This window comes from Odocoileus virginianus, chromosome 15 (assembly GCF_023699985.2).
Source record: "Odocoileus virginianus isolate 20LAN1187 ecotype Illinois chromosome 15, Ovbor_1.2, whole genome shotgun sequence".
Classification (NCBI taxonomy): domain Eukaryota; kingdom Metazoa; phylum Chordata; class Mammalia; order Artiodactyla; family Cervidae; genus Odocoileus; species Odocoileus virginianus.
Genome location: NC_069688.1, coordinates 1,987,311 through 2,011,655, shown reverse-complemented (window position 1 = coordinate 2,011,655; position 24,345 = coordinate 1,987,311). Strand labels below are relative to the sequence as shown.

General features: G+C 61.0%; 1 protein-coding gene across 4 annotated transcripts in view; it reads right to left on the bottom strand.

The window, feature by feature from the left end:
* Positions 1-619: 619 nt before the first annotated feature.
* Positions 620-24,345, bottom strand: part of TRAPPC9 (trafficking protein particle complex subunit 9) — a 393,547-nt gene continuing 369,821 nt past the window's right edge. For all 4 annotated transcript variants that reach the window (XM_070476946.1, XM_070476948.1, XM_070476947.1 and 1 more), the window contains 2 exons: positions 1,881-2,101; positions 620-1,362 (listed from right to left, as the gene is read on the bottom strand). In XM_070476946.1, coding sequence (XP_070333047.1) covers positions 1,195-1,362; positions 1,881-2,101 — 389 coding nt within the window. In that variant the 3' untranslated portion in view covers positions 620-1,194. The remainder of the gene's footprint in view (positions 1,363-1,880; positions 2,102-24,345) is intronic.

The window sequence follows — 24,345 nt, the reverse complement described above, 5'->3', positions numbered from 1 at the left end:
GGCTGCCCAGGGTGGGGGGCACTGGGCGACCCTGGGAGCAGTGAGGGGGAGTAGGCAAAGGCAACCGTCATGGGCGGTGGGTCCAAGGCTGGTTACAGGACACCCACCTCCAATCTTCACCTCGACTTCTGGAGGCCGGTGTCACCCCCAAACGCCTTCCCAACCGTGTGGATCTCAGGTGTGTGCTGAGTCGCTCAGTCGACCCCATGGAGTATACAGTCCATGGAATTCTCCAGACCAGAATACTGGAGTGAGTAGCTGTTCCCTCCTCCAGGGGATGTTCCCAACCCAGGTCTCCTGCACTGCAGGCAGATTCTTTACCAGCTGAGCCGCCAGGGAAGCCCGTGTGTATCTCAGGAGAGGAAGTGAAAGGCTGGGGAGGCCAGAGCCATCCTGGGAGCTGGCGGCCGAGGTGCGGGACTCTAGACGGTGCTCCCAGAGAAATGAGGACCAGACCCAAACAGCACACTCCTGGGAAGCGGTGGGGGCTCACAGGGACAGACGGACACGGCTCCAACCCTGCTGGCCAGTGGCTATGCGTGCTGTGGGGGGTCGCAGGGATCCCTACCTGAGCTGGGGGGGTGGCCGCCTGGCCGTGCTGGACAAGCAGAGGCAAGGATGCAGGTGACCAGCAGAGAAGCAAGGCAGACCCTTTATTGGAGAATCTGTCACCGATACACGGACACACACAGGCCACACCCCCGAACCCGGCCTGGACCCAGCCCAGGGCCCAGGACGGCTGACGCAGGGTGTCCACTCCCCGGGGCCGGGGGAACTCTCGGTGTCACCCACAGGGCCATCTCTCCCAGCTCGGCTGCCTCGGGGTCCCCAGGAGAAGAGCAAGCCCTTGGGGGATGCCAAGGGCCAAGGGGGCCGGGGGAGGCTCCCCAGACCCACCCGGGCAGGGCCCCTCCCTCACGCTCGCCTTCCCTTCCTACCGGCTGGGTGGTGAACCCCAGGTCATGGGAACAGGTGCAGGGACCCCAGCCTGGGCTGGGTGGATGGGTCATACTCTGGGGTCTTGGTCAGCATCTGTTTTAGCCAAAGCTCGCCGGGGGCGGGGCCCTGTGAGTCCCAGAGAGGACGTGACGGGCAGATGGTGGTGAGTGCGGGCTGGGGGCTGGGTGGCCAGGAGGAGGGGGCCTCTGGTCTTCTCTCCCTGCAGGATCAGGGACCCGGGACGGGGCAGGGCGCTCAGGCTTGCGCCTCCAGGGCGCGCACGTGTACGCTGGGCAGGCAGAACCAGGATGGGGGCAGCTCCTTGCTGGGGCCGTCCTCGTGGAACCGGATGTGGAGGAAGAAGTCGCCCGTGTAGAGGAAGAGAAGCGCCCCGAGGCAGGCCACCTGGCCCGACGGCTGCACCTGAGAGAGGGGGCAGAGGTGAGAGCCTGGAGCCACGGGGCCCAAAGCCTGGGGCCGTGGGGGTGGGGGGCCCCAGGCCTGGCTCCGCGGCCCCCAAGGCTTCTCTGCGCTGTCGCCCCGCCAAGCCCCCGGAACTCTCTGCGCCTCAGCTCCTGTCCCGGGAAGGAGCTGACAGCACTGCCCTCCCTGGGCTGTCTGGGGGTCAGCGAGCTGGGGAGTGTTTGGGGCCAAGGCACATTGTTCACCAGTGACCGGAGCAGGAGGACCATGCCTCGTGACTGCATCTGCTCCTCTGGGCACAGTCACCGCCGAGCAAGGGGAAGCTGCCCGCAGCGGGCAGGGCGATGGTGCCCCGAATGCCCCACCCCAGCTCCTCGACAGCCCTGCCTCCCCATCGTGGCCCTGCTCCTGGGACTCGCGTACGGAGACGTGAACTCTCCAGGGTCTCCGGGAGAGTCAGGTAGATGGGGGTCGACGCAGAGACTGCGCCGGCCGCCCTGGAGGAGGGCCCCACGCACCTTATCCAGGTAGAAGGTGCCAGAGCCAACGAAGGACACAGCGTGGCGCAGGTCGTAGTTGTGAACGCCATTCTGGTGGTCCTGGAAGGGCACCACGCTGAGGGCAAAGGGCCCCACGCTGCGCGGGCTCCGGTTGGTCAGCCGCACCTCCAGGCGCACCGGGTCACCGACCCGGCAGGCCGCCGCCTGGCAGTCACAGGGTTGTCCATCCACCAGCACATCTGCAGGGACACAGGCCACCAGAGTGTCAGGGCCCCGGCCGCCGGCCTGCCACCCCGATCACCCGCTCCTCCACCAGCCTCGGCTGCCGCCTGTGTGGTGCCAGCCTGGGGACGGGACACCTGCATGGCCCAGCCCCTGCCCTCCTGACCTACAGGCTGGGGGTCCTGGAGGGCCTCCTAGATGGCCCTGGCTGGAAGGGCTAAACTCTGGCCCTGACCCTCATGGGCTCCTGCAGGTGGCAGGCAGCCAGGAGAGGGACTCAGACCTGGAGGGGACCATGCGTGGCCAGGGACCAGGCAGGGGCCCAGCCAGCTGGGCCTCTATGGAATCACCTGCAGGGAGACCTGCCCAGAGGCCCCCCGTGAGGGCTGGGCTGGCCCTGCGGGCACCAGGGAGATGGGACGGCAGCTGGGGGGAGGCCTGGGGGGTCACAGAGCAGGCTGAGCACTGTCAGGCAGGGGGCAGGGAACAAGGGGCCCCACAGGGTGGGGGTCGGGCAGGCAGATGGGAGAGGCCACGCTGTGACCCCCAAGCAGGCCAGCTGGGGGACCTGCTCTCCGGCCCAGGTGCGAGGCACAGGCTGGGAGGTCAGTGATGAGTGTCCTGAAAAGAGGCAGAGGAGAGAGGAGCTAAGCTGCTTCTCCTGAGTCCTCCTGCCCGCCCTCGCCCTCTCTGGGCCCCGGCGTCCTCTCCTTTAGGAGATAAGAGGAAAGTCTCCTTCACAGAGGTTTTGCGAGAACCAGAAACCCGAAAGCAGGGGGCTGGGCCGCCCGGCCGCCCCGTAGATCTTATCACCGTCACGCCCACATCTACCCTGGGCACCAGAGACTGTGCGGGGTGGGCCAGGTTCTGGACCAGCTTTAATCCCCAGCCCAGGAGGACACTCTGCATTTATATAGCTTCTCCAGGCCCTTCCTCACCCGCGCGGGCTGGTGGGGAAGGCGGATGGGGCGGGTGAGCCAGTGTGGTGCTGACGTGATAAGACAGAGAGCACCTGGGCCAAGGACCCAGTCCTTCCAGCCTCTCCTGGGCCGCTGTGTCCAGGAGGGTTGCAGACCACAGCCCACCTGCCCGCGGGCCACACGCAGGACCTGGAGGGTCCCAGTCCCAGGGAGGGGGGCCCCCCGGGGAGGTGGGGAGCAGTGTCCCAGCCTGGAGGCCTGTCTCCTGACCCTCAGGCTGCAGGGGAGCCACACACCAGAGACCTCAATCTGAGGGCTCCTTGGGAACGGTGGGCGGGACAGACAGAACTCCAGCTCTGAGGTCTAGGCTCCTCCCTGAGAGACCCCCGGAACCCTGTGCCACCAGAGTGGGGGTGTGGGAGACAGAATGACCCCCCAAAGATGTCCACGCCCTACCCCCTGGAGCCCGAGCGGGGTGTTCCCGCACATGGCAAGGTCCTTGAGAAGCTGAGTAGCTTGGAGCATCCAGGCGGCCCGATGTCATCATGTCCGAGGCCCTTGTAAGGGCAGGAGGGCAGGAGAGAGCCCAGGGAGGCTGTATGGCCAGGGAGGCAGAAGACACTCAGAATAAAAGGAAGCTTTGACCACACGGTGGCCACCGACGCTGGTCTCCAGGGCCCGGCCCAGCCCTCAGCCAGGTTCCTCCCCCTCCCTGTGTTCCAATCACACTGCCTATCTACCCCAGTCCTCCTGCAGGCCCAGTCCATCCCGGCCCCAGGGCCTTTGCATCAGCCGGCACACCTGGGCCCCTCCTGGGAGAGGCAGTCTCTAACCACACAGCACAGAGCCTTCCTGCCCGGGACTGTCCCTCACTCTGCATCTCCTGACCCTTGGCATCTTCTCTCAACTTCCCGCGTTTGCCCACCTGTTTGTTAACTGTGTTCTTCTCTTCTTGCCCCAGCACCTGGGCCAGGCAGGAAGTGGAAATGAAGTCACTCAGTCGTGTCCGGCTCTTTGCGACCCCATCGACTGTAGCCTACCAGGCTCCTCTGTCCATGGGATTTTCCAGGCGAGAACACTGGAGTGGGTTGCCATTTCCTTCTCCAGGAGATCTTCCCAACCCAGGGATTGAACCCAGGTCTTCTGCACTGTAGGCAGATGCTTTACCGTCTAAGCTACCAGGGTGGAGTCTTAACCACTGGAACACCTGGGCCAGGCAGGCACTCTTCTATTTCATCTTTGTTGACTAAATGAATGGATGAATCAGAGTAGGCTTTCGGGCTGGGGTCAGTTCAGCTCAGTTCGGTTGCTCAGTCGTGTCTGACTCTCTGCGACCCCATGAACCACAGCACACCAGGTCTCCCTGTTCATCACCAACTCCCAGAGTTTACTCAAACTCATGTCCATTGTGTCAGTGATGCCATCCAGCCATCTCATCCTCTGTCGTCCCCTTCTCCTCCTGCCTTCAATCTTTCCCAGCATCAGAGTCTTTTCAAATGAGTCAGTTCTCCACATCAGGTGGCCAAAGTATTGGAGCTTCCGCTTCAGCATCAGTCCTTCCAATGAATATTCAGGACTGATTTCCTTTAGGATGTACTGGTTGGATCTCCTTGCTGTCCAAGGGACTCTCAAGAGGCTCAAATCCTGGTGGCACCCCACCCCCTTGGGGCCCCCTGGAGCTCGAAGAGACTGGGCCAGGCCCCTAGACTGTCCCACAGAGGGGACCTCAGAACTGAGCTGCCACCGCCCCGCTCTGATCCCCACTCACATGCCAGGCTTTTGTGGAGGAGATTATTCGTGCAGGAGCAGCTCATGTTGTAAGAAACCTCCTGGGAGCGGATTAGCCTCTTCCCCTGGAGCATTAAATCGGCTGCAGTCCATCTCCTCCCGCCGCCCCCCAGCCCGCTTCTCCTTCACTTTCAATACCAGCCGGAGTCACGGACTTCATTCTATCTGGCCCAGGATCCCTCCCGAAGCGGCTGCCGCGTTTATGCTACAGCACGTCGCCAGGCTCTGGCAGGAACACGGCTATAAATAGAAGGCGAGAGGAGGGAAGGGCCTGTGGGGCCCACTCCAGCGAGGGAGGCGCGGGGAGAAAGGCAGCTGGCCAGTGCCGGCCAAGGGCGGCCACCGTGGGGACGGTGGGATGGGGGTTCACGTACGGAGAGCGCGCAGAGGGTGGGGGAGCTGCCCGCACCCCGAGGCTGTACCTGGAGGCAGAGTGAGCACAATGTTGTCCCCCCACAACCCATCCAGAGCCTCTCCCGAGGCCAAGAACCCTCCCCCAGCAGCCTCCCAGGCTCCTGGAGGGCAGAGGGCACAGCTGTGGTTTCCGCAGGTTTTGAGCAGGGATGCTGAGGTATAGAGAGGAGATGGGGCTGCCAGGGCCCTGATGGAGGGTGTGCCACCCGGGCGGGGTGGGGTGGGGCTGGAGTCCTGCTTCTGGGGTGGGGGCTCGGTCTTTCCGCCTTGGTTTCTCCTCTCTCCCAGGAGGACTGGGAAGAGCTCTGCTTGCCCAGGCGGGGCCGGTTTTAGACCCCCGCCCAGCCTCACCAAATGCAGCCTCCACTGCACTCTGCCTGGAGGGAGCTGGCCTTCCTGGGCCCAGGAAACCCAGGGCACAGCACTCACCACAGAGGTTCCTGGCTCAGGAGGAGCCAGCAGCAGGGGCAGGGCCCGAGGGGAGGGGATGTCCCGGCTCAGCCTCTGTACCCAGGCCTCCCTCCCCCGACAGGCCTCTCATCTCACCATCACTGTTCTTGGGGGTGACAGGCGCTCCTGAGGGCGCCCTGGCCACGGTCCTAAGGTTTCATCATCTCACGCAGTCTGCAGACCAAGCCTGCCAGGTGGAGTGGACACGGCCTCACTTGCAGGGGACCCTGGCCCGGTGGGGAGAGGCCCGTGGCCTCCCAGGTGCGCAGCTGAGTGCTCAGCTCCCTCGGGAATCCTGATGGCCAGAGCTTGTGTTATTTTTCACACATCTTTGCTGAGATTTAGTTCACAAACCACAGCTCACGCACTGAAGTGCACAATTCCATGGCTTTCCATCTATTCCCAGGTCTGAGCAACCATCGCTACAGGCAACGCGAGAGCGTTTTCATCACCTCCAAAAGCAACCCCCTACCCCTTCTCCACTCCCACCGGTCCCCCACCCCCGAACAACCAGGATTCAAGCTTCTACCTCTACAGACACCCCAGGTCTACGGACTGTCACACAAGAGTGGGTTTCCATTCCCTTCTCCAGGGGATCTTCCCAACCCAGGGATCAAACGCGGGTCTCCTGTGCTGCAGGCAGATACTCTACCGTCTGAGCCACCAAGGAAGCCCCATAACCACACATACTCGGTCTCTAGAGCAGGCTTCTCTCCCCGAGTGTGATGCTGTTGGGGCTGTCTGTGGGCGTCCATGCCTCGCTCCTTCTCACGATGGACACGCCACAGCTGGCCGACCACGTGTTTGTGGACGTGCACCTGGGTGCCTCTGCCCTTGTCTGTTGTGAGCAATGCCACTGTGGACGCCAGAGGAGAGTGTCTGTGTGGACACAGTTCTCCGGTTCTTGAGGGCATGCACCTTGGAGCGGAATTGCCGGCGGGAGGGGGGGTGGGGGGGGCGTTTAACCAGCCGAGGGATCACCAGGCTGAGGTCCCACCCGCAGCGTTCAGATTCTCCACGTTCCTCCTGGCACTCATACTGCCCGCCTTTTCTGTCCAGCCATCCCAGCGTGGGTGCAGGGGCATCTCCTGCCGAAACCGCGCCTGGCCAGGCTTCTGCGGCCCTCGAGGTCCACAGGGCAGATGTGGGCCTCTGCTGTCTGACCCAGACACAGGTTTGCAAAGGCCTTCTTTCTGGCCTTCTTCACTCCTCTCTCCCTGGCTGGGAACCTTCTGGAATCCCAATCCCTTAACCCCACTTGTTCTCTGGTGCCTAGGGCCGGGCCGAGGGCTGGGATGTAGACGGGGCCCCTCTCCCGGTGAGCACGGCAGAGGACAGCAGGCTGGGCAGACCCGAGGCCCACACAGTGCGTCAGGACCCGGACTCCAGAGAGGCAGCTGGGAGCAGGGGCTCCAGAGCCAAGAGGAGGGCTGGGTGGAGAGCAGAGCCCGAGGACAGCAAGTCAGGGACAGGACAATGGTCAGGCTGGCCCTGCAATGTCCACAGCGTCTCTCCAGTATGGTCCACAGAATGGGTGGGTGTGAAGGTCAGGGGTGGGCAGATGCTCCTGGCACTTGAGAGACACTTGCAGATGGCCACTGTGGACTTTTCAAAAGAAAAGACCTGCCTGGCGGCTCCCTGGAGTTGCGCTTCCTAGGTCTGTTCTGACGTGTGTGCGCGCGCACGTCTGTGTGTCCAGGGCCAAGGGCATGCTGTGAGGCATGGACAATGGGCAGGATGGCACTCTGGGTGGAGCCTACACAGCATGTTCCCCTGGGGGCCGAAGGAGACACGGAAAATATCAGCAGGCCCTAAGGCCACAGGCAAGTCACTTTTCAGTGGCGAAGAGGGGGGCCCATGGATTTCTTGTTCAACTGACTCATCTAACGGTCTACTCATTCCTTCCTTAGGGTTCGGCTCCCACAGTCAGCAGTGGAGGCCTGTTCTTCTCCTGGCGCCCAGACTCCCAACAAGGATGCTGTCCCGGGCTCACCTTTCTTTCTGGGCCTTTGGTTTGACAAAACTGGATGGCTAGGCAGACTTACAGTCTGATTCCGGACACAGCACTTTAGAGACACAAGGACTCCACAGGAGGAATGAGTGAGGGGAAGGCCCAAGAGGAGCTGGAGAGAGTCAGGTTCTCAAAGATCTACCAAGCAGGCTTCAACTAAGATGTTATTTGAATTTCAAATTTCACAAGGCACACACATTTTTCTAGTTGACATAAATCTTGGATGGGCCTAGATTTTAGAGCCAAATTTGATTCAGGCAAGGCTAGGTTTGAGAATTAATCAAGCTTTGTCACCCTTTAAATGAAGCAAAAGAAAAAAGACCTCAAGTGAGAAAAGAACAATAGCTGAGCCTTGGAATGTGGGCTGAGAACCAAGGCAAAGCCCCTGGCCAGTGAGTTTTGCTTCACCCTCCTCAACAGCAGCTGTCCTTGGGAGAAGGCACAGGCAGACCTAGCAAAAAACCCTGTCATTTCCAACAATCCAGGAAAAAGTGGTGAGCTTCCTCTACTGCAAACGTAGCTAGTTGCTCCATATGCAACCAAGGCAGTAGTCTTCTCTGGGTACTAATGAGAGCCAAGTCACTGACCTACTCTCTGTGGCTGTTAGGAAGCTCAGAGACAAGAGTGTACCAACCTAGGGCACCGTGTGGGCCCTGAGCACCCACATTTCAGTACACACACACACACACACACACACACACTCATGCATGCACACCAGCCTCTCCTACCATGCCCCGTCCTCCAAGTCTTGACCAACTGCACCAAATACGGTTTCCCTTAGTCCAGAAGTTTTCGATGTTATTTTGCTACTTTACTGAGAGTTGGAAAAAGAGGTAAGAAGTGCAGAAATGCCCTGCAGGTGTGGGTGATGGTGTTCTGGGAGAGGATCTTAAACAAAAATAGGCAGTGGGCATCTGGGAAGAAGGTGTGAAACCACTCAGGCCCCCTGTGCCTCCCCCTGCCTCTGAGCCTCCCTCCCTGGGGGAAGGGGGTGGGTCCCTCTGCTGTGTGGGGGCTCAGAAAGGGAGATGTGATGGGAGGGATGGACCAGGGGCAGGGCTGCCCCCAGGAGCTCAGCTCGGGCTGGCTCGTCCTTCCTGTGGGCGCTTGTCAAGGTGAGCACCGTGTGAGACCAGGGCCCTGTTCTCAAGGCGCCAAACGTCGTGTGTTTTTAACAGTCACTGAGGTAGCTAATTAGTTCATAAACCAGAATACCTCCTCCCCAGCACCCGGGAGGGAGACTGCTCCAGACCCACACGTGTAATTACCCTCCAGTTGAGAACAGCTCCTGAGGAGCCATTTGGCTCTCTTGGGTAAATAATTTACTTTTACAACTTTTCATTAAAGATTAAAGGGAATTAAATTAAAATTAAGGCGAGCTGGAGTTGGAGGGGAGACGTGTGAGGCTGGGAGCTGGCTCATGGAGATGTTCTCGGGCTTCCTGGGCACGTCTGCAAAGGGGCCAGGTCGGGGGAGCCCCAGGCAGCTGTGTCCCGCGTGGCCCGTGGCTGCCCAGGAACAGTGCAAACCTGCTTCAGTGACGGAGAGAAACGCACTCGGCCCACCCCACCTGCCAGGTCAGGGGTGCCCCTGCCCGTGGTCATCCCCCGGGCCGGCGGGCCAGGCGAGCAGGGTGGCAGAGCTCAGACCACATCCTGGTTCTGGGAAAGCCTCCTCCCCTGATGCAGCCAGAGGGCTGGGGTGCAGGCACAGCTCAAGGCCGGGTGGGTGCGAAGAGCCTGCGTTCAGGGCAGGGTCTCCCCGCAGGGTGCCGCGCTGCTGGCCGGCCCTCTGTCTCCTCCCTGGCAGCGCACCCCAGCCCCTGGCGGGCTCATGGCCCTGCTCACCCGCCCCGTCCGCCTGGGGGCCTGCTGGGCTGGCCCTTCCCTCACAGAACACTTGCCCTTGTTCTGGTGGCGGAAGCCGGCTGACTGTTCACCAAACCAGTCCCTTTTCCCCAGGGCGCAGCGCCTGCAGCGGTGAGGTGTGGAGCCAGGCCTGAGTCGCGGCCAGGGGACAGTAGGGGGACAATGACACACGCCCCGCAAAGCTGGCCCACAAACACATCCCTCCTGCAGTCCCCGCTCGGCCGAGTGACAGAACTAAAGATGCTGAGACGGGTCCAGGGAGGAGCCACAGGATAAGGGCGGCAGTGCGGTGGGAGGGGCCACGGGTGGGCGGGGCCAGCCCCCCCCCCACCATGACAGACCCCAACAGCCACACCAGGAGACATAAAGTACGGCTTCTGTGTTGGGGCTGTTTGTTACAGCTGCGCGGCTTATAGGCCTCCAGGGCTCGTCCATCCAAACTGTCTCCTTTCAGAAGGGGCTCTGGAACCCAGTGCGGAGCCGGTGTGCCCAGGGCGGGGCTGTGAGTCCGACGCGGGGTGGGTCCTGGAACCCGGGGGCCCCTCCCTTCCCCACTGGAACAGAACTGCCTTCTGCACGGGGAACACCACGACTGCACGCTGGAGACAGGACCCCCATTAAGTCCTCTGTCGTCAAGCTTCTCTTTCTGGACAAGCACCTCACGACTGATGATAAACCAGGGGGGAAAAGGGACAAAAGAATGAATGCTGTGCCTGCTGGCTGGTGGCATTATGCAAAGACATCATTCTGAGGGCAGCAGAGAATTTAAAATTACTCCGCTGTCCCCGAGCAGCGTCCCTACCTTTTCAATCTCTCATTTTTCATCATCTCTCAAGACTTTCTCAATAAAGCGGCGATCGCTGCCACCCAGGCAGGCCCCTCCGCGGCTCCTGTGGCTCTGCGTCCAGCCTGGTCCTCCCCACACAAGGTCGCCCCAGCCCCAGACCGCCTCCCCCACAGGGTCAGACCGCACAGGCGGCTGCTGGCGCCAGGAGGATAGGGAGGAATCTAAGACCTTCCTTCCCAGATGAGAGAGCCGAGGGCCAGAGGGAGGGGCATGTGTGTGTGTGTGTGGGGGGGGGGGTCATCCCAGCAGGCATGGGAAGGGGCTGTGCAGCTGGGTTCATGCCGCTGGGCCTTTGCACAGGCTGTTAAAGCTGCCCTGTCTACCTGTCCAGCTCAGCCTCACCTGCACTGCGCTCAGCACCACCTGCACTGCGCTCAGCACTTGGCATTTATCTGGGGTCCAGATAACAATGTGTGCACACCTTCTTCCATCCCCTGGTGCCCAGCAGGGCCCGGGTACCTTGGGTCTCCCTGGGATTTGCAGACATTTTGCTGTCTGGTAGTGGGGCCAGGCCTAGAAGCCAGGTCTCTGGATTCCTGGGTCAGTCCAGAGGGTTGGGGGGTAGGGGGAGACAGCCAAGAAGAAGAGAAAGGGTTTCCATTGAGATGACATAAAAGGGTGTCGGTGAAGAATCTGCCTGCCATGCAGGAGACTGGGGTTTGATTCCTGGGTGGGAAAGATCCTCTGGAGAAGGACATGGCAACCCACTCCAGTATTCTTGCCTGGAGAATCCCTTGGACATAGGAGCCTGGAGGGCCACAGTCCATGGGGGCTCACAAGAGTCAAGACATGATTTAGCAACTAAACTACCACCACCAAAAGGATGTTAATACAGGACTGATGGCCTCCAGAATGTTCTAGACCAAGCTGAAGGCTGCCTGCTGCTCCTCCTCTGCTTGCCCTTCCCCAGCGTCCTGTGACACCCCTCCTGCCATCCATCACCTCCTTACAGGACCCCCAATACTCTCTGCCTTGCCAGCTCCTCTGGTCCTTCCTAAAACTCAGTTCGAGCAGCACTTCCCCCAGGAAGACTTCCTGAATCACACCCAGCCGTGCACAAGGCTATATCATATATAGCCTCATGCCAGGATTTTCCATTGACAAAATGTTTCATTGATTTGAAGCTCATTGAAGGTGAGCTCTTTGAAGGCAGGGCTCAGGGTTCAGTCACTGAACTGACGAATAAATTAGGCCTATGGCTTGCTGTGTGACATCACTTAACTTCTCTGAGTCTCTGCTCGCTCATCTATATATAACATGGGAGGAATGAGCTGGATGGCTTCAAGACAGGCTTCATGGTGCTCAGGCCTGGGCTCAGCCCTCCAAGCTCCCTTCAGACCGTTCTCTCTACTGAGCCAGGGTGGCATGCGGGCTCACTTGGGATCTAGTCACTGTGCCAGGACTGGCGCCCACACCCCCAACCCCGGTCTCAGACTTTTTGCACACAGCCCAGGGACACCTGCTTAGTGTTCAATCAACATGTATCATGTCAAATGGACTCTTTAAGCAGTGACTTTAAGCAGTAGAGGCTTCCCACAGACGCGTAGCATCCCAAAGCGCACGGATCACTCGGGAAGGACACAGGCCACAGGAGAGCCTGCCGAGCAGCCTGTGAACCTGAACCATGGGAGCCGGGCCGCTGGACAGACGGCACGGTGCTGAGCTGGCTGCCCCACGCTGGACTAGGATCAGGCTCGGGCCACTCCTGTCCGTGAGAAGGGGCGCCCACTGGGCCCCAGGGCACTGCCCTGCCGAGACTGGGCCGCCGGCAGGTGGGCTTCGGGGCTCAGGAGGAGGCGGTAAGGGGGCCCCCCGTGGACCCTCTGCCCAGGCCGGGGCGGGCAGCATCACTGAAAGCCCCTTGGTGGAGCATGCAGTGTGGGGTGGGGGTGGGGCTGAGGCCTGCACAATCCCACTGCCCCTCCCCCAGCCCGGGGCACTGGGGTCAGACGGGGCAGGCAGACTCCAGAGCAGACCAGCCTGCAGACGACGGGCCTGGCCAGCTGTCCACGCAGCGAGGACCTTGTGCTGGGCCCGACACCCTCACCAGGGGCAACCCTGCAGACGGAGGCCCCGGCTCAGCTTTTCTAGTGGCGCCCTGAGTATCCCAGAGGCTCCGGGGGGCTGACATACACAAGGGCCCAGCCTTTCTTGGACTAGGGCAGGCCCCCTGAAAATAAGTGTGGGCCGACCGGCTCCTGGGGGCCCGTCTCCCGGGGGCCTGCGCCAGCTCCCGTCTGCTGCCCTCCGTGTCCCCTCTGCTGGAGCCGCGCCCGGCAGAGGACAGGTGTCCGGGGCCACTGCCTCTCCTACTGGCCAGGCCCTCTGTGTGCAGAGGAGGAGCTGGGGCCAGGCAGCACCCCCATCCCGCACGATGCACTGTGGAAGGCGCCGGGGCTGGGCCAGGCTCAGGCTAAGGGGACCCTCGGGCAGCCCTGAGCCCCTTGCCCAGGGGCCCACAGCGGACTCATGGCCCTCTGCTCCCAGACGGGCCTTGCGCCACTCTGGAAGGACTGCTGGCCTCTCTGATGCACTCAGTGTCCCTAGAGGCCCCACAGCCAGGGTTTCCCCCTCCCTGCAGGCCCCTGTGCCCTTGCTCCCTCCTCCGAGAAGCCCTCCTGCACCTGCCCAAATAGAGCACGGAGCCCCTAAAGCTCCTGCCCCCCCAGTTCCTGGCCCTGTCTGTCTCTGAGCTGTGACTGCTTCCTTCTCAGCACCAAGCAGGGCCTGAGCCCCTCCGAGGTCACCAGGCTCCGTGAACACACCGGGCTCCACAGCCCCAGTGGGGAGGCTCCGGGCCCTCAGTCCCCGCTCAGACCTCCCGGGGGCCTCCCTCGGTGCCGGCTGATGGGATGGGAGTGCTCACAAACCTCTTCTGGGTCACGGCACTTCCCATCTTTTTTGGTGGTGACTTCCACAGGTCTGGCCCTGCTACAGAAAGCATCAGGCCTGTCCCCCCGGCCCCCAGCCTCAGGCCCTGCGTTTAAGTCTGCGGAGGACAAACTTCTCACCCCCTGGGCTGGGGACCCTGTGAGAAGGCCCCTCGGCTCAGGGACTGCGTCTGCCCTCCACTCCCACAAACGGGGTCGAGTCTCAGTCCAAAGCTGACACGGGCCTCACTGGTTGTTTGCCCAGTGGTTTCTTATTAACTGAAAATGAAAAATTAAAGACAAAAAGTCTCCAGAGATGCAGGAGGGAGGGAGTGGGGATTAGGGGCTTGTGGATGACCCCGGGGAGCTGGGCCTCCACCACTCCCTGGAACACGGTCACCTCCCTGGACCGCGTGCCAGGGTCCGCAGCTGGGAGGCGGCAGGGCCGGGGCAAAACGAGGCCCCTGTGACCTCACCAGAACCCTCCCCACCAGGCAGTGTCTTTGTGGCCTTCATGACCTGCCGGCAAAGGCTGAGCAAGGCCGGGAGGGGTCCACCTGCTCCTGGGTCCCCAGCAGGTGTTCAGGAAATCCTTGCAACACACAGCAACCCGGCCCTCCAGTCCTGCAGCAGCGGGCGCGCCAGGGCCGCCACCTGCCCAGGGCCCCTGGGTCTTCCCACAGACAGACAGCAGTGTGTGGGGCCGCCTCTTCCCTAGGGAGCTGCGGGACGGCAGCGCTATATCATTAGGGCACCGAGCTCTGGGGGGGCGCACGTGATGTCCGCCCATCCTCGGGGGCTGTGAGACCCCGGTCTCCGGAGGTGGGGTCTCTGGTCTAGGAGCCAGCAGGCCCGTTTGTGAGCCCCGGCTCAGCTTGGGAACCACCGTGCTCGTGGCTCACTGAGTGGGACCGGAGCCCCAAGGCCAGTAAAAAAGAAACACAGGTCATTTGCATTCAACCTCACAGCTCATCACCAGGCCCGGGGCATTTGTGGCCTAAATCAAACCACAACCACCCACAAGGTGTGGAGGCCGCAGGATTCCAGGCCTAGGTTGAAACCACAAGCCAGACAAGTGTCCCCAAACTGAGTCTCCCTGAGGGAGCACGTGAATGCTGCCCGGTCAGGCCTGGGGCCCTGGACGAGGTCAGGGGAGGAGCTGCGCAGATGTGCTAACCCTAACCCTAACCCTAACTACTAACCCTAAGAATAACCCTAACCCTAAGCCTAACCCTAAACCCCAACACTAAACCCTAACCCTAACCCCTAACCCTAACACTAAGCCTAACCCTAACTCTAAGCCTAACTCTAAACCCTAAACCTAACCCCTACCCAGACCCTAAAACCTAACCCCCAACCCTAACCCTAATGCTAACCCCTAATCCTAACCCTAACCCCAACTCCTAACCCCAACTCCTAACCCTAACCCCTAACCCCCAACCCTAACCCCTAACACTAACCCTAACCCTAACCATAAACCCTAATCCTAAACCCTAACCCTAACCCTGCGGCGCTGCTGCCCAGCCTGCCCCCACCACATCCATGAAGCAAACCCTCTGCCTCTTTCACCTCCCCTCCACCCCCAGCAGCCCCCCACTTGCGCACACGCCCTGGTCCCTTTGTCCGCCCACGTGACCCACAGCCCTGCCTTCCCATAGATGGTCGATGGTGTCAGGCCAGGCCCACGGTCAGAGGCCAAGCCCCTCAGCCCTGAACAGGCTGGGAACTCCAGTGGGTCTGCAGACTTGCAGCCCCCCAGCCCCAAAGCCCAGAGACAAGGAGCTCCCCGTCCTTCTGGCTCAGCGAACTGTCTATAGGGCCAGAGGCCAGGAAACATCTTGGGAGGTGAGTTCACTCAGCCCTGACAGCTGGGGAGCCCTGGGGCCCTGGGAATTCATCACAGGGTGGGGGGGGTGCTGCAGCGTTCACTCTGGGTTCTGGAAGTCCCTGGGGCATGTGCCGGCCACCCTGGAGCTCCTCCTAGTGTGACGACACCCTGAGTTGTAAGATGGTAGGGTTCACAGCTCACTGCTGCTGGGCTGGGCACTGGTCAGAGACTCCTGTAACCCTTGTGCCCCCCAGCACCCCGCCCCCGTGCTGCAGAGAAGGTATCAGTGTTGCCATTTTATAGATGAGAAGGCTGAAGCCCAGGGAAGTTACAGAAAGGCTCGGCATCACCTGGGCTGCCCCACACCCGCGCTTGTGCCTGGGACAACTTGATTTAGTCCTGGCGGTCCGTCAGACTCCTCGCCCCTCCGGGTAGTCTGACCTGGGCTCCAGGCCGGGCTCTCCATCCTCACCTGACCCCCAGATGGCGTCACAGCTGCCCCTTCCTCCCAGAACCGCCTCCTCTGGGCTGTGAGCCCATGCCCCCTGCACTCTGAAACCTGGCCCCCACGCCAGGCTCCTTGCAGGCCGTCGGTTCTGCTCCAGCGCACACAGTGGGCCAGCCCCCTGGCCGCCCCAAGTGGCATCGATGGACCCTGCAGAGGCCACTGGATGCTCCTTTTCACTCCCACCTCCACCAGTGCCACTCCACCCCCGCTTTAAGAGAGACTCCGAGGATGGGGTGAGTGTGGGGGGCAGAGGGCAGCTCCCAGGCTGGAGGGGGTCAGGGCAGGGTGGGGGTGAGGGCAGAGAGAGAGGTGTGCAGGCGAGGGTCCCTGGAGGGAGGGCTTGGGGGTGGTTTTCAGAGAAGCACAGAGGAGGTGACGCCTAGCTCGGAGAAGCTTGTGAAGGAGCAGGTGCGGGGACTTTGAATCGCTGAGACTGGGGTGGGGGGGTTGGTTATTCAGCCTCTCTGCCCCACCCTTGCGCCCTCCTGGTTTGACTGATCAGCCTCCTACCGTCACGTGAGAGGCAGCCTGTACCTCTATGGGCCAACACAGCACTGCTTCCAGGAGAAAAAAGGAATGTTTCAAAGCAACGTAGACGCTGACTGCGTGCCGCGTTGTCTGCTTAATTAGCAGGAAAGCCGTTTCGGCCCCAGAGCAGCACCCTGGGCAGGGGACCAAGGCTTCTGACACATGGGGGCTGGTTGCCGAGGCTGGGGAAGAGACCTGCCAGGCCGGGCCCGCCACGCCGCTGGCTGGGCTCAGGGCGGGAGCACAGATGGGGACTGCCTGCCCCGGGGCCAGATATTCAGCAGCTCTAAACTAGGCCGGTCAACCAGGAGGAAGGCGCATCATGCTCCTAACCTGACACACACCTTCATCGTGGCCAGGAGCCCAAGTCCAGGGTTGCAAGCGTGGCCCTTGGAGTTCGGGGCTGGGACAGGACGCGGTGCAAGCACCAGGCCCGGGAGGTCCCCTCCCTCCTCACCCTGGAGGACCAGTCACTTCAGTCCTGTCGGACTCTGCGCGACCCTATGGACTGTAGCCCACCAGGCTCCCCGGTCCCTGGGATTCTCCTGGCGGGAATGCTGGAGTGGGTTGCCGTGGCCTCCTCCCTCCTCACCCTTGCGGGGGATGTCATTCCCTCCCACGTCTCCCACCACCTCCGGGGCTGGTGACCCAGTTCTGGGTTCAGACCCATGGATCCCGGACCTCTGCACCTCGCCCACCCCGGGGGGCGCGCTGGCGAGCCCTCCATCACTCTCTGCCCTCCGGGCCGGGCTGTGCTCCCGGCCCCAAAGGGACGCCCCGGCAGTCGCCCTGAGACCAGAGCTGCCCAGCTCCGCCCTGGCTTCCACAGTGCACGGCTCCTTCAGCTCCAGCGCCCTCAGCCCCGGCCTGGCTGCCCCGCTGTATCTCTGCTGTCCCCCCTCCACCTGCCTCCTGCCCCCCGGCTCTGGTACCAAGCTCAGATGCAGACCCCTGACTGACAGGCCCCGCAGCACACAGAGCCGTGAGGAGTACAGACGGCCTTCCGCAGGGGGCAGGGGGCTCTGGCCACACCCCCACACACGCGATCAGGGGGCGGCCCCAGTTGGGAAAGGCTGGATCATGGCTGACAGTACCTCAGTGGTGCCCGCTGCTGCACACAGGCCAGCCCCTCCCCGAGGCTGGCTGGAGGGAGGGCTGCTGCTTTAAAGACCCCCGAAGAAAGGCTGTAATGAGCATGTCAGGAGCCGGCATGCAAATCAGGACGCTGGAAACAGTTTGTTCTCCAGAACAATTTCATCATCGCCACCACCACCTCCTTCCAAGCAGCACCTGTTTGCTTAGGACGCGGGTGGGCCAGTCAGGCCAGGATCCGTGGGGCCAGAAGCCCTGGGCGGCCCCTCATCACTGCAGCTCACCAGGAAAATGAGAGTGGAAACCCAGGCCCAGGCTCCAGGGGTCACAGGGCTGCACGTTTGGGGTGGAACCCTGAGCCCACCACTAACCACCGCACTACCCGGCTTCCTGAAGTGGAACAGGTCTTAGTACCAGGGCTGGTGGAAACCTCTACATTCCCTCATCAAACAGGAGAGAGAGGAGTATTTACTGAGGGCCTTGGCTTGACACTAGCAGGATGCAGACTCAGCAGCAGGCATGCTTCAAATGACCCTCTGTCTTCTCAGCAGCCCAGTAAGCGACGGCTGAGAGAGAGAAAAACACCCCAGGGTCGGAGAGCTTAAGTGATGTGATTGTGCCCTCGAGCGGCGCTGGGGTTAAAGCGTGGCTCTGTCTGAACGCGTGGCTCGGGGTATTTCACCAAAACCACACTAAGGCCTTGGCCTTCTAGAAGAATGAGACATACGGTGGACTCATCTAGGAAAACGACTCTCTACTGAAATGCCTTTATCCAGTCCTAGAGAAACAGGATCTGGGGAAAGCTGTGGTCCGTCTGCCCCTGCAGAGAGCCCTTTAGGTCTGTCCTTCCATCCGTCTGTTCACCCAGCTCAGGTGTTCTCACTGGGCCCACAGGAAAGCAGCAGGCAAGTGAACACACACACACACACCCGTGCACGCACGTCTCAGCTGGCCGGGCGGGCAGTCCGGAGGTGTGCAGAAGGAGGGCAGGGTGGGAGGCTGATATACGCTGGCTGTCAGGGGCGTTCTCTGTGAGCAGGGGCCGGATTTGGGCGTGGTGAGCCGCAGGGCCCCTTCGACACCCAGGGAGGTGTGTGAGGGGCTGAGGACAGGCGTGGACACAGACACGTGTCCGGTACACACACACCTCGGAAACACCGCACTCCATGAGAGCTGGGTGCAAAGCCACGTGCCATGCGATGCGCTGATACGGACTATCCAGAACAGGCAGATGGCGAGAGAGGGAGCAGATGGGTGGTCGCCAGGGGGCCCCAGGGGAGATGGGGAGTGACAACTACTGGGACTTTTGTGGTGGGGCCAGGAGACTGCTCGGACAAGGCACTGGCAACCCACTCCAGTACTCTTGCCTGGAGACTCCCATGGGCGGAGGAGCCTGGTGGGCTGCAGTCCATGGGGTCGCGAAGAGTCAGACACGACTGAGTGACTTCACTTTCCCTTTTCCCTTTCATGCATTGGAGAAAGAAATGGCAACCCACTCCAATGTTCTTGCCTGGAGAATCCCAGGGACAGGGGAGCCTCGTGGGCTGCCATCTATGGGATCGCAGAGTCAGACACAACTGAAGCGACTTAGCAGCAGCAGCAGGAGACTGCTCCGAAACCAGACATCGGTGCCGGCCCATGGCTCTGTGAAGACACCAGAACCAGAGGGGCAATCCCTGTGACACATAAGCCTCGTCTCTGCTTTAAGAAAGGAGCTGAGGGCGGGGATGGAAGCAGAGCCACACTGGATGAGAATCCGGGCGCAGGTCAGAGCCCAGGGGCCCCGTGACGCCTGGGGTGGGAGGATGAGGAGAGACGGCAGGGGAGTGGACGGCAGGGGAGTGGACGGCGTGACCCCAGGGAGAAACGTGTCCCAGGAGCCGAGCGGACCAGGCATGAGGACGATGTGATCGACGGTGACAGTGTAGTGACAGGACTGGGGTCCCAGGCGGTGAGCAAGGGCAAGGAGGGGGCTCAAGAGAGCCTGGAAGAGGCAGGATCGGGTGGAGAGCACCCAATGAGGCTGCCGGTGTAGAGAAGGATGGGGTCACAGGAGGCCGCTGACACCGTGGGGGTCACAGCGTCTGTGCAGTCGAGCGCCATCCTGGAGGGAGGCGGGGATGGGAGATGCCGGGCAGCAAGGGGATGGTGCTGAGAGCAGGACAGAGCCCGTCGCAGAGGGAGGGCCCGTGCGGAGGCCCCAGGGAGGATGCCCACAGCCCACGCCCCTGGCCGCACTTCACACTAGGCTCCGGCACAGCCCTTGTCTTGGGGCTGCCACCTCCGCTTTCCCAGCACCAGGTTGGATGCCCACTCAGCCGGGTTGCTTACCCCTCCGGCGAGTGCACTTCTGAAGTCTAAATGCCCAGGACACACCAGTCCCACGACCGGCATCTGGGGGAACCCTCATCCCCGGGGGTTCTGTGCGGAGTAAGGGAAAGACGGCCAGAGATCTGAGCCAGCCAGGCCCAGGGGATCTGAGTCCCCTCACTCAGGTGGGCTTTGGGCATCGGATCCCACCAGTGAGTTCCAAGGGCCTCAGGGTGAAGGAGACGCCAATGCCTGGCAGAAAGTGTGTGTGTTCTGGTCCCACAGCTGCACACCTCTGCCCCCCCACCCCCGCCCCATGAGACGATGCCCCTCCAGGGCTTCTGTCTTCTCTCCCAGCTTAGCCCTAGCACCTGGCACACAGCAGGTCTTCAGCAATGGAAGACCAATAGTCATTAAAGGGGCTCTGTGATCAGTCTCAGTCAGCAGATACTTGAGTTCCCCCGGAGGAATACTGAGTACCTCTCTGGGCCACCCAGAGCTGGGGGAGGGTCTCGCCCCACATCCATGCACCCTGCCAGCCTTCCCTGACCCTGGCTGGTTTGTCTGCCCTCCACCCTATTGCTCCTTGCTCACAGACCATGCTCAGAAGGGGTCTGGGTAGACGCTGGAGTTCTGGGGGCAGGAGGAGGGAGGACCAGGCAGAGCTGGGGAGAGTCCACGGTGGGTGGGGGCTCTGAAAGCTCAGCCCACCTCTGCAGGATCCTGGTCACCCCCCCCCCCCAAAGGACAGGCACGCGGTGTGGACTTGTGCGAGTCTGCGCCTTCCTGGACAGGAGGTGCAAAGTTTTTATCCGATCCTTGAGATACCCTGGGGCCCCGAGGGGTTAGCAGCCAGTGTCCTGAAGGATGGTTGCGCCCAGGCAGGAGGAGGAGAGGTGAGGGAAAGAGACTGAGTTAAGAGGAGGAGACAGGAAAGGAAAATGAAGGTGGGTACAAGATTTGTGCATGGCTCAGAATCCCCATCAAGGACTGACAAGAGAAGGCGGATTCTAAAGTCCCTTGGGCAGGCTACAGAGCCGGGGTCCCCGGGGGCGGGGGGAGGGCAGGCCCCACGTGCTGAGTCAGGGGAGACTCTGGAGGCTGAAAGCAAGAGCAGTAGGCGTGGGTGTACGAGACCCGTGTGCTCGGAATGCAAGGCCCGCTCCACTCTGCTAGTGAGTTACACCCAAGAGTCCTTCTCCCACAGGTGGGTTTGCACCCACAGGGCGAGGACGATCCACCCCGATCACACGCCCCTGGCACCCCTCCCATCAGGGACCTCAGTGGGGCCGGGAGTGGGAGACTCACTCAGCCCGGTTCTCCGGCACCCGATCCGGAGCTCGGAAACTGGTGGTGGCCCCTTTAAGGACACAGAACTCTTTGTCCCCAAAAGGGTTACAAGTACAAAAATAATCACGGAGCAAAATTTTCATAGACACATCTAACACACAAAGCGACTCAATAGCGGGATGTTTTGTTTTTTCCCCTTTTTCACAAGGCCCCAAGGGGACTAGCCAAACCCCTTTGGCCCCAAACATCGAGGAACAGCCACAGAAAGGAGGAGGAGCTTCCCAGACTTGTGGGGGTGGGGACCTGTCCCTGGGCTGGCCTCTCAGCTCCGCCCCCACCTGGGAACAGAGGGGGCCAGAATCCCATGGCCCCAGCCCACCAACCTGGGACCAGTCCTCTGCTGTGCCCCAAGGCCCCAGCCCACCTCTGAGTCTCCATCCCCAGGGTGAGCATGACGGCTGAATGCTCATAAGCCCCCAAGGAGACAGACAGCTTTTCTGCAAATGCACACTGCCACCCACATCTGCAGCCTTCCTTCAAAACACAGGCACGGACCCCTGCACCAAGGGCTCTGATATCAGACACCCACTCACATCAGGGCTCTCAAGTTTACCACCACCTGGACTTCGGAGGGGTTGGGCCGCTTTGGGGCACTTCCAATTCCTTCTCTGTGACGTGCTAACCTGGCATTGCGTGGGGACATGCAAGCTAGCCCCTGAAAAGGCATTCAGCCCGAGGTGTCTGCCCTCAGGGTCTCAATTCCAAGCTCCCTGCCAGAGAAGACCACAGAGGGATCTCAGGGCTAGGGTCTGCCTGCACCGGCGTCCAAGCTTGGCTCCTCCCGAGCACCTTCCTCAAGGGGAAAGCCAGGCCCACATCGCGTCCCCTGCGAGCGTCTGTTCTCCAGGGGGGCTCGCTGGCCTGGGCGTCCAAGAGCTCGCTGCTGTAGCGTCGTCACAGGTCCTGACTCGCTACCACGAGCGTGTGCACCCGCACGACTTCGAGCCCGGGCACAAGGCCACCGACAGCCATAGCACCGTACCTGCTGCTGCCCCTCCTGAGGCCACGAGGACCACGGTGATGACCACGCCCTCTCCTGCCTCCAGGGCCTTCATATAACACCTGTCTCACTGCTCACAGCAGCGGTGCCAGGTGGGAAGGGCGACTTCTCAGATCACAGGTGGCAGGCAGTCTTCGAGGGCTCCGGGAGCACATCACCTGGAGACACCTGCCCCGTCTGAGTGCAAAGCCCCGCTTTCCTCGCCCCAGCCACATGTTCTGAAGCAGATGGCCAGTGAGCTCCACGCAGGGAGAAACGCAAGGCGCCAGCAGACGGAGCCCGAGACGGAGAGACGGACCCAGGTGGGGGTTCGGGCAGGAGAAGGTGGGAGGGCAGGGAGAAGCTTCCAGACGCAGAAATGGGAAGGTGGTGGGAGCTGGCCAGGCCCACACTCCGAACAGAGGCAGGGACCCAGCAGACACCCCGGGGCTGCATCCAAGGAGAGGCACAGACAGCTGATGCCTATGTGGCGAGAAGCCAAGCCCGGGCAGAGAAGGCAGAGAGGAGGCCATGCTTTTCCGCGCTGGTCCAGTGGACTGGCACCGGTTTCTAAGGAAGACATGAGCCACTGCTGGCCAAGCGCCAAGGGAGATGGGTGTTTACAGACACGGCTGGGTAGCATCTAGAAGCCACAGTGTGTATGCAGGGCAACCTCGAAATAAGTAGCAAACAGCCCCGAGAAACAGACACAATGAGTGGGTGATTTCACTTCAAGGAGGTTATTGGTGTGGATGCATTTGGATTATAACACGGAGACCAGAAACCACCTACGGTCCAAAAATAGAGGGGACAGGCTACATAGATTAGGAAACATACATTACATAGATTAGCGTATGAAAGAACGGTATGCAGTCACGAAACATCATGTAGACGTACATCTGCTACAGAAAGACAGTGACTGTACATTAAGAAGAAGAAGAATTATACACCTTTATTTTTAGTTACATCTCGTTTTTATAAGAGATATGCACAGGAACTAATCTAGACAATGACAAACTTCTTTGCTCATAGTCACTTCTGGATTATGGGATTGCTGCTATACTTAACTTCTTTGTGAGCACCTGTATTACATGGACACCAGTGTATGTCATGTCTAAAGCTGGGGATAAATTAGATTCAATTACTGAAACACTACCACCTGCAGCTCAGAATGTGACTGCATTTGGAGTGTTGAAAGTGTTAAAAGTCGCTCAGTCGTGTCCGACTCTGTGTGACCCCATGGACTGTAGCCTCCCAGGCTCCTCTGTCCATGGGATTCTCCAGGCGAGAATATTGGAGTGGGTGGCCATTCCCTTCTCCAGGGGATCTTTGCAACCCAGGGATCGAACCCAGTTTTCCTGCACTGCAGGCAGACTGTTTACCATCTGAGCCACTACGGACGCCCACTAGGGAAGTATTTGGAGAGCTGGCCCTTAAAGAGGTAATTAAACTAAAAGGGGCTCCTCAAGGTGGGCCCCAGTCCAGCGTGACCAGCAGAAGCAGGTCATGCTGAAGCCGCAGCAGGTGCTGAAGTCAGGGGCCCCGCTGGTCCTGGGGCTTCCGGCATCCTTACTCTGAGCCTCGGAGCCCACAGGCCCTGCCTGGGGCAGGGTGTAACCGGCTTCAGCAGAGGCCCGGCAGCGATCCTTGTATGCCCACTCTTCTGAAACAGGGGCCTAACTGCACGTTTTCAAATAAAACATGTCCAAGGACAGAAGACTGCCCAGGCCACTGAGGACTGGATCTGTACAGCTGCGAAGAACCCCGCTGACCACCTGCACCCCCTTCCCCTGGGCAGGGGTGACTGGCTCTAAGCAAACCCTGCAGGAGCGGCAGCCGAGGGGGACACACGCTCCTGATCCGGACCCCAGGACAACTGTGATGTGTGTGTGCACATGGCCCCCCCGCCCAACCGCTCCTGCACAGCATCCACACCCGGGTCAGGCGTGTCCTGGGACACAGGTCCCACAGCTCAGAGCGGGGGCCCAGAGAACACGACCCCGGCAGAAATCCAGAAGGCTGCCCAGGTGGGACGGGCAGGGAGACGACACGGTGCACGGCGGCCGCGCCGTCAGTGGGAGCGTGATTCTACTGCATCCCTCCTGGCCTGCAGGGATGGCAGGGGCGCCCGCTGCCTACACGTGGCCAATGGCTGTCAATCTGTCCTGCCAATAATCTCTGAGGCCTATATATAGCCCGTTTACAGAATCTCCTGGGATCCAAATGGAGAGTGACCGTGAATCAAGTCAAATGGCCCACGTGCATGAGCACAGGTGGGCACAGCCAGGGCAAGTCTGCACGCAAGGGGACGGGGAGGCCTGGCTCCCTCCACAGCACCAGGCTCCGTGCCCACCTGGCAGGCGGCATGATAAGGTTGGTCACGCCAGACCAACGCCTGGCATACCCGGGTCCTTACCTCTGTCTTTCCACGTGCTGGTGGCCTTAATAGGTTTTAACAAAAATCCAGAGTAAACACTAGTGCTAACTGGAATCATTAA